At 32.2% G+C, this 10,533-nt stretch overlaps 1 protein-coding gene across 2 annotated transcripts; it reads left to right on the forward strand.

The window, feature by feature from the left end:
* Positions 1-2,712: 2,712 nt before the first annotated feature.
* LOC104113481 (ferric reduction oxidase 2-like) lies at positions 2,713-10,330 on the forward strand. Of its 2 annotated transcripts, none has more exons than XM_009623648.4 (8): positions 2,713-3,001; positions 3,201-3,306; positions 3,434-3,616; positions 4,051-4,285; positions 8,212-8,539; positions 8,637-8,880; positions 9,081-9,796; positions 9,884-10,330. In XM_009623648.4, exons 1-8 carry the CDS (start codon positions 2,800-2,802, stop codon positions 10,021-10,023), a joined length of 2,154 nt encoding a protein of 717 aa, XP_009621943.1. In that variant the 5' UTR covers positions 2,713-2,799; the 3' UTR covers positions 10,024-10,330. The 2 variants fall into 2 exon arrangements, with proteins under 2 accessions (XP_009621943.1, XP_009621944.1); XM_009623649.3 differs by having other exon boundaries at positions 2,714-3,001; positions 9,096-9,796.
* The last annotated feature ends 203 nt before the right edge of the window (positions 10,331-10,533 follow it).

Raw genomic sequence — 10,533 nt, forward strand, 5'->3', positions numbered from 1 at the left:
TAAATATTGATTGTGTGAATTTGTGCGAGTCTAGTAGCTGTGCTTAATAGGTTAATTCCCTGTGGGATTCGACTCCGGGCTTGTTAACCAGAATATATTTGCAACGATCGCTTAGTCCTTTTTATAAGGTATAGTTGGGCGTGATCAAAATCTAAGGCAACAACCGCAAGATTCATGGTACAAATTAAGTCCGAACCAGATTTTTGAAATTAAAAAAAAAACTCTACAACAATAAAATTAAATTCTTTTACATCCCATACTATGTTCATGTATGAAGGATTGAAACAACTCGAAAAGGATTTAGGCACAAGAAAAAAATTCAACAAAGACTATATAGAAGAAATTTATAAACTAGAGAGAACGTGATAAGAGGCTTTTTCACAACTCATAAAGTTTTAAATCTCACTACATGCTATCTCTCCACAATAGAAAATATGTAGTAGCACCCCTATTTATAATACTACAAACCAAATTTGACTAGAATTTAGAAAATCAATTCCTATATGATTTTGACTGTGAATCCTAATAAGACATGAATTAAGTAAACTAACAAATACCAAATCCTAGAAAACTTAAGAATTATAATTAATCTTGGTTTAATTTCCAATAGCCTCCCTTAAACCAAGATCTTCAAACTTGAGCATGCCATGAGTAACATCAAGCCTTGTAGAAGTTAAATACTTTAGGCTCTCTATTAATTTTCTAAAATATGTTGCATCACTAAAATCACGAGTGTCATCTTTAGTCAATTTCAAATTCTCTTCAATATTGGCCATATATGATTTTGCTTTAACCATGGTAAATTCTTTCAAAATAGCATCAACATATTTTTTTCTTACTTTGAAATTATCTACTTCTTCAGTTGCCTTGTGATTGGTCTTGTACATTCATTCAACTTCAGTTGGCCATCCTATAGGTTGTAGAGTAATGCCACCAATAGATATTTCTCCATGCTCCTTAAAACATGCAATTTCGAACAATGGCACGAAATTAATTGCATCTTCAATATCTATAATCATGAGTTGCAGTTCTAAATCCCAAGTTATTTCTGCTTCAAGGGTAGATTGTCATAAATTCTCTCTTGATGAATCATCTTGTTTTTTTCGTTACTAGGTTTATCTTCAATACCATCAAATAACTTTTCTTGTAAAACACCAATCTTTTTTAGACGGGCATCTCTTGCAACCAAATTGTCCTTTTTAACAATCGCAGAAATTCTTGGCAGATCAATTTGAATATTTTTTGACTTCTCTTCGCTTTCAATGGAATCTCTATCACAACAAAAATTGCATGTACCTTCTCTTCTTTTCTCCTCTATTTTTGAATTTTGGCCTTCTTGATTTATTTCCGCCATTATCGGTGTGCCTTCTTTTCCTTTTGGTTGATCATCCTTTTCTTGCGATACCTCCTCTAATGTCTCATTTTTCTGTTAATTCAGTGATCTCTTGTATGTCACCAATTTCCCTTCTATATCATCAAGTCTGAGAGTGCTAAGATCTTTAGTAGCCTCAAAAAAAGTGGAGACTTGAAGAGAACCGTAGAGCTTTCAGAATTTTATAATAAAATATTTTTCCATCAATGTATTACCTAAAAAGATAAAAGGAAATGATGAATATTGTTTTTAATATAGTATGTGTTTTAATACTTTCTCCATTTTGTCATTGAAAAAACAATAAAATAATCTTCGGGAATTGCCAAAAAGTATTTACAAAAGCAGTAGCTCAAAATATTTGGTTAGGGAGCTAGACATGGAATTAAGTTAAAATGATATATATGCCATAAGTTTGCCATGGCTATTTTAGTTTGATGACCTATTTGAGGGAAGTTACCTACACTCCGATTAGTACATTTAGCGCAGCACAGTTAAGACCTAAACTAAACTGTCGCTAAAGCCAAATATACATCCCCACTATTTCGTAAAGAAATTAGTTTAAAGGCAAAGTTTAGACCAAAACTTGAAAAAGAGCTTAAAATTACACTTCTTTGTCCTGATGGCCTAAAGCAAAAAAAAGAATTCACAAAAGTTAGGTGGAAAAAAAAGGAGAAATAGGGATTTTACACAAATTGCCGGCAATATTCATTATTTACTTTTTCTAGTCATATACATAGTTTATATATTAATTATATATAATTATCCACATATAATACATTATGCATATTTTATACTCCCTCTGTCTCAAATTATCTGTCATGATTCTCTTGTACATGTCCCTTAAGAGAAATTAATTAGGATGAGATTTTGACTACTTTATCTTTATTCATGTCTTAATATTTAATCTTTCTTTGTTGGTATTTGAACAAAGTTATTCATAATTGAGGTGTTTGTAATCTTCAAGGATAATTAATAAGGGTAAAAAAAAAATTAAAAAAAAATTTGTCTTGAACTTCTAAAATGACAAATAATTTGAGATAACTACTTTTACTTTTAGTAACCACGACTATGAGACGGAGAGAGTACCTCCACTAGCCATTTTTAGTTTAAGTGGTTGGGTAGGAGGCTATTTGGGTTAATTCATCATTTTTTTAAATCTAATTTTGATGCATAAAATTATTCGATATTTGTACTAGTGGAAGTTAACAGGTACCTCTAGAATTAGTTGAGGTGTATGAAAGCTGATCGGAATACCGCGATTATTAAAAAAAGTGAGGTGTAATAATCTTGTCAGGTCAGCATCTAATACTAACTTGCTTATTTATAGCAGAGAACTTGTAACACTCCTTTGCTAACAAGTTCACTATATCTTCTTCCATTGAAAGGCCATAAACAAGCTAATTAGAGAAATAAAGAAGCTAGAAATAATGGAGGTGAAGAAGAGATCATCATCATCATCACTTTCTGATGGAAAAATAAGAATGATACAAGGAGCAATATTAGCTTTAGCACTTACAATATTTCTTGGGAATTTGATGATGTGGGTAATTATGCCAACTTTCACATATTATCAGAAATGGGTTCCTGCTCTCCTTGCTGCTACTAACTCCACATTCTTTGATATCCAAGGTATATATCTAACTCCTTCCTCCATTTTTTCCATTCTTTTTATCCCTTTTGGAATGTTCCATAAAATTTGAACGATACAGAAAATATTAGCATGAGAATCCGACTCCTCTTTTCTTCTTTTATTTATTTTTTTAAAAATATTGAGATGAGGGAAAAATTAATTTTTTTTGTATATTTGATTCTTGGTGTCATTTTACAGGTCCCATTATGATGAACTTCACACTGCCAATCTTATTCATAGCTGTTTTGGGTTGCATTTATGTCCATTTGGAGAAGCAAAAAAGTGATAGTGTCACTTCATACTGGTATATATATCCACAAAAAATAATGTTTTAAGCTTTTCTTGTTTGATTGAAGGAGTTTCATTTGAGATTACATGTATTAATTGTTTTCTCTACTTGTTATTGTTGTTTTCCTTCAAATTGTATACAGCAACAAGGATTGGTTGAAGGTGTTGAAGAAGCCAAAAATCATGAAACCATTAGGGATAGTGACATGGATAGAGCTCTTTTTTCTGGCCATGTTCATTATTCTCTGCGTTTGGTATTTCTCGGCATTTGTCTATTTTCACTATAGTACCATTACCACTTATGCGGCAACTAAAGGAGTTCAAGTGTAAGTATCTCCTTTCCCAAATCCTCCTAAAAACACAAAGATAAAAAGAAAAAGAGAAAGTTCTAATCATATTGCTTGTTGTACATTATACAGCTACCTTCAGTTCATATTGTCTGATCTTTAAAAATTTTGCACACCTTTAAAAAGATAACCATAAAAGACCCTTTATCTTTGTGTTAAATGTCTCATGTAATTAACACTTCATCGATTGGTGTAACAAGGGTGAACTTTAAAAAAAGAAGTATATATATATTTGAGACAAGAGGAGTAACACTTTTTGATCTTTTACTATTTATGAAATACTTCGAGTAGGGAAGAGTAGCATCTAAAGAAGAAGAAAAAAATTCCCACATAATTTTGCTTAATATTTGTTTGCAATTTTTAGGTGAGCTGGGGATATAACATTTTTCTTTTTTGTGGTGGAAACATTGTAGGTGGCAGGCAAGGATTGATAGGTTGGCATTGGTGATAGGGCTAACAGGGAATATATGTTTAACATTTCTGTTTTACCCAGTGAGCAGAGGGTCATCTATTTTGCCTCTTTTGGGGCTAACTTCAGAAGGTAGCATCAAATATCATATATGGTTGGGACATATTGCTATGACCCTATTCACTATTCATGGTCTTCTCTTTATTCTCTTTTGGGCTGTCTCTGGTCGATTACATGAGGTAATTTCTCCTCCTAATTACACCATGTTTATTCATAATTTATTCTTGAATTCTATCCTAATTTTGTTTCAAATACAGTAAAAATTAAGAAATTTCCACTGAAGTAATAATCTATAGAATGTTGCACACCCCAAGATTGCTCTTTAAACCACGACACTCCAAGAAATAAGATTTTCAGTGACGATCTCAGTGGCGGAGACATGTAACCCTTTCGCCGAAAAATTACACTATTTTGCTAGATAATTTTTTTTATTTTATGTATATTTACTATGCGTTGATTCTCCTTGACTTTTCGATATATCTAATTATTTATATTTTGACACCCCTTGATGAAAATTCTGGATCCGCTACTGGACGATCTTAAGGAATATATTATACACTGATACTACAAAAATAGCTAGCTGGATTCACTGTTTATTTTTTCTAGCCGATATACATATATTATATATTCATTAGGTGTTTTTAGTTTAAGCGTTTAGGTTAATTATATTCCTCTGATTTCTTTGTATCAAGTGCACTAAATATTTGAACTTTCTATCTTAAAAAGACAGTACTCTTTTGAGAAGGTGGGGGTGGTTGGTGTTGGATTTTCAAGATTTCCATAACTTAAAGGCTGCCTGATTATGATGTGTAATTTATTGCCAAACCGCATCAATTATGCTTGAATTAGGAAAAAAGAAACTTTGAAATTCTAGGATATATAGAGATATTGCTACGTGAACTTCATGTACAAGAAACTACTTAATCAAGATTCAAGAGAACGTCAAAAAGAAGATAAAGCAATTTTTGAAACTTAACTTATACAGTAAAAAGATGATCCTTACACACCAAATTTTCTTGGTTTGCCACTCAATAATAACATGTTGTTAGGTTGATAGTGCCCACACTCAAAAGAAGATGTGAATATTAAGTTCACTAGGTTTCAAACCTCACCATATATCAAAAGTATGGGTGATGTAGCACATTAATATCATTCAAATTTAAGAAACTTGCAAGGAATCTTTACATAAATAGCCGGTCGGTTTCATTATTTATTTTTTTAGTCAGTATATATAAATTATATATTAATTATACACATATTATAAATAAATTATATATCTAATGCATATCAACCGGTTATTTTTATTTTAAGCAATTAGGCAAATAATTATTTAAACTAATTCTTCAAACTGAAGAAAGGGAGTGAATTCTTTTCTTTTCTTTTTTCCTTTTACTTTACAATGAATAGTTGATTTTAATTACTTTCGATATATTTTTCATCTTAAAAAGAATATAACGATAATATTATACAATAAAGTTATTATTATTGATGTAACCAAACAACAATGATAACTTTTATAGGGTGGTTGGTGTCCCTCTAGATACTGAAATTTTACCTGAGTTCAAAGTTTTCATAGTTTCACTTTTAAAAAGAATTTCCAAAAAGTATGCGTTCATAGTCTAATACGTTAAAAACTAATCCAATTCCTCTTATGCATATTTGGTAATAATTGTGCCTCAGGTCTAGCTCTTACCTAACACTACAATTTCAATGGAATGAAGTTCAAATTCAAAAAAGCAAAATCAGATAGTTATGTATCATCACCCTTTTACTAAGGTCATTATCTAATTAAGTTGTCTCATTATGTGAAGAGCAATCAAATGTATAATGTGGTACACAGAAGATTTCATCATTACATTTTATCTCCTATCTACTCTGCCCAAACCTTTTAGTCTTTTCATAACAAAAGGCAAAGCTAGTACAAATTATAATTGATTAATTTCCCATTGGAATGATTGTTCTTTTAAAAATTAGGGGTTGAGCATTTTTATTGATAACAAGACCAAGAAATATTTAGATTTTTTAGTTTCTCATATCTTAAAGTCTAGAAGCTCTTTTTTCCAATAAATAAGCCCATATACCAAAAACCACCAAGACTTGGTATAATTTAGTAGAATTAACGGAAAATCAGGCAAAATAGTACGGGCTAGCCAGTTTTCGTACTGGTAATGAAAAATTATCCAGCGTTTATAAATTTGTTGAAAAATAGCCTTTTTTGTACTGAAACACGGAAAGTTCTAGCATATTATGCTGGATTATGGAGTTCCTGTGTATAAGTTTCCAGCATATTATATTGGAACTCCAGCACACGGAAAGTTCCAGCATAGTATGTTGGATTATGGAACTCCTGCATATAAACTTCCAGCATATTATGTTTGGAACTCAAGCATATTATGCTGGAAGCTCATATGTAAAAAAAATTCGAACTTCATCATATTATGTTGGAATATTTTCGAATTTTTAAGGGTGTTTTTGTTCATATTTTATCTTTATATGAAAAAGTAGCTAAATTTTGAATATTTTAAAATTGTGGTTATTTTTTGGTAAATCTAGTTATTTATGATTTTTTTCTTGAAAATCTTCCACATAGTGATTAACTAACATAGTACCATTTAATGAATAAAAGTTTGGTGAAACAGTTAATTAATGTGGGAAACCTTCGTAAGATTAAATTTAAGGTTCCACTAGTTTTGGAAGTTTGATTGGGATTTGAGAGCCCACTCCCCATGCCATTAGCCATGAGAGTGACACCACAATAGAGTGGGAATTGGACCACATCAATATTATTTGTCCATTTGCCTATTGCAGTTGCCATTTTCATGAACCCCTTACTGTTTGGTCTTTCTTAATTTATGGATTCTCCCTTTGGGAGTTGGGACCCCATCAAAAAAGAGAATGAAGCAATGGAATTATTAATAAGTTTCCCTGCATATTATACACCACTAATCAACCAAACAAAAGTTTTTAATTGTGACATCCATTTGGGCATCTATAACTCTAGAAGATAGCCGACACACCAGCATGATGCCTATCTGACGTGATCATATTATTATATACTCCCTCCGTTTAAACGAGTTACTTTCTTTTTTAGTATGTTCCAAAATAAATAACACATTTTTAAATTTGAAAATAATTCAATTTTAAACTCTTTATTTACTTTTTTTATCATTAATGAGAAGCTTTTATAACCACACAAATATCATGGCTCCACAAAGCTTTTACTGCTTAAGCTTTTAAGACCATAAGTTTCAAAAGTCTTCCTCTCTTTTCTTAAACTATTTGTCGAGTCAAACTAACTCATGTAAATTGAAACGGATGGAATATTTAGAGGTCACAATTTAAATTACAATTAGGGGATGCATACATAAAGCAGTATGTAGTATGGGCTACCAGGTACCTCTGAACTAAGTACTTTTTTTCGAATTGTGCATAAATATGTGTAAATATTCAATAAAATTGTAACAAGTAATTAATATATGTGAACCCATAATTTTTAAAATATACTCTCTTCGTTTTAATTTATGTGAACTTGTTTAATTGGGCACGGAGTTTAAGAAAAAATAAAAACTTTTGAAATTTGTGGTCCTAAACAGGTCAAAAGGGTGCTCATAGTATTTGTTTGGTTATAAAAGCTTCTCATTAAGGGTAGAATTGTAAGTTTAAACTAAATTGTTTCCAAATTTAAAAAGGGGTCATTCTTTTTTGAACGAACAAAAAAGGAAATAGGTTTACATAAACTGAAACGAAGGGAGTAATAGATTTAATACTAAAAACCTTAAAAGTTAAACTCGCGTGGATTAAGTCATGGATGCAGTTGTGTCTCTGTAACCAAGAATGTATATACAGAAATCAATCAGTGCGGATGGACATATTGCTTAATATCCACATACTTAAAAGGTTTTAAATACATCTAACTTGGAATGCATCATGCGTACACGAGTTCAAATGACAATAACTTTCCCGCCATAACTGCCCAGTCTACATTTCTTATTTTCTTATTAAAGGTCTTTTTAAAGACAAAATAAAAAGGAAGGAAAGAAGAGTAGAATAGGATAGCAGTATTCATTTTGATCATATCTTATTTAATATATTTGGTTTAATGCAGATGCTTAAATGGGATCCACATTACATATCAAATGTCCCAGGAGAGATTGGTTTACTGGTTGGTTTGATATTGTGGATAACAACTTTTCCAGCAATAAGAAGAAGAATGTTTGAACTCTTCTTCTACACTCATTACCTCTACATTCTATTCATGGCTTTCTTCTTACTCCACACTGGAATGTTCTACGCCTGCATTATGCTTCCTGGTTTCTTCCTCTTCCTCATCGATCGATACTTGAGGTTTTTGCAATCAAAACAAAAAGTTTCTTTAGTTTCAGCCAGAGTTTTGACTTGTGAAACTTTTGAACTCAACTTTTCCAAAATACCAGGTAACGGTTCCGCCTTTTGAAGCAAAAATATACTTATATACACTGGCTACGCAACGAATTTCTAAAACTTTTATATTTATTTATTTATGATTTGTAGGTTTGGAGTACTCTCCAACTAGCGTCATGTTCCTAAATGTACCAAGTATATCAAAGCTGCAGTGGCATCCATTCACTGTAACATCAAACAGTAACTTAGAATCAGATACAATTAGTGTTGTTATCAAATGTGAAGGAAGTTGGACCAAGAAACTTTACGATGTTATATCTTTGCCTTCCCCTGTGGATCGCCTTGAAGTTTCTGTTGAAGGACCCTATGGACCTGCTTCCACTCATTTCCTAAGGTTAGTATTCCACGACATGTTCATATTGCAATAATGTATTGCATTATTGGTTTTTAAGTTATATATACTAATAGTGTAGAGAAACTTTTATGGTATCTGTGTATTTTTAACTTGTGAATACATGTTACTAGATTAACAATTAATGCTAATCTTGTTATGAACATTTATATGTAATTACCTTAACAATTGTGATGATGTAGCCATTTTAATCACAGGCATGATACATTGGTGCTGATCAGTGGAGGAAGTGGAATTACTCCGTTCATTTCAATAATCAGAGAGCTGATATATATGAGCTCAACACTGAAATGCAATACCCCCAAGATTCTATTAGTCAGTGTGTTCAAGAACTCTTCTCAATTCTCTGTGTTAGACCTTCTTCTTCCTTTATCAGGCACTCCTTCAGGATGTTCTAATCTTGACCTACAAATTGAGGCTTATATTACCAGAGAGAATGAACCAGCACCAGAAAAACCCGAACCTCTTCGAACTGTTTTGTTCAAACCTAACCATTCTGATGCACCCATAACCCCAATTTTAGGCCAAAACAACTGGCTTTGGCTTGCTGCTATAATATCCTCCTCATTTGCTCTTTACCTTCTATTTGTGGGGCTACTTTACCAATACTATGTTTACCCTATGGACCATGGTACTAACAAAGTATTCCCATATCACACAAGGGCATTGTTCAACATGCTGTTTATAGCAGTTTCTATAGTAATTGCAGCAAGTGCAGTCTTCCTTTGGAACAAGAAGAAAAGTGCTAGGGAAACTAAACAGATTCAGGACATGGCAGATTCAACAAAATCTTTAAACTCATTATTAGCTTATGCTGATCAAGAGCTGGAAAGTCTTCCGCAACAATCACTCAACAAATCAATCAAGACATATTATGGCCAGAGACCTGATCTCAAGAGTAATTACATATATCTTTGCATACGTAGGCCGTACTTTCTTACAAACTCTCTATGCTTGGGTAACTAAATGAAGTTCTCTTTTGTAGGAATTTTGCTAGAAGTTAAAGGAGCAAGTGTTGGAGTAGTTGCCTCTGGACCGAAAACCTTGAGGCACGACGTAGCAGCCATTTGCTCATCTGGTTTGGTTGAGAATCTGCACTTCGAGTCCATCAGCTTTACCTGGTGATTTACACGTCTGAAAGAATGCATCACTATCCATGTAGATATTATTCTCTGTAATATGTTCCAGCCTTCTGGTTGGGTCGATATGCGTTGTTCAAATAGGTTTGTCCTAGGTTACATTACTTTTTTGTCGAATATCATATGTAAGGTATTGTAAGTAGAGTCTTGGAAGAGGAAATAAGTTTCATGGGATTTGAATTGAACCTGTATTTGTTTGGGAAGCTTATACTAAACAAAGACCATCTCATACAGTCATACCCAATTATTATTGATAAATAAACCAAACCAAGCTCCTAAATAATTTTTTCTAAGACTGGGTCTCAAACTTTTCAGTCTACTCGTTTTAACTTACATTCCAGTGTACTCGTTTTAACTCACAATTATGTATCAACTAGTAAATTTACCCGCGATCGTGCCAATATTCAGAAACTAAAAATATTTTATTCTTCACATCCGAAACGATTAGATTTATCAATTTTATATTGTTACTCTAAATTGAACTTCTTCCAAATAT

This window comes from Nicotiana tomentosiformis, chromosome 1, assembly GCF_000390325.3.
Source record: "Nicotiana tomentosiformis chromosome 1, ASM39032v3, whole genome shotgun sequence".
Lineage (NCBI taxonomy): Eukaryota > Viridiplantae > Streptophyta > Magnoliopsida > Solanales > Solanaceae > Nicotiana > Nicotiana tomentosiformis.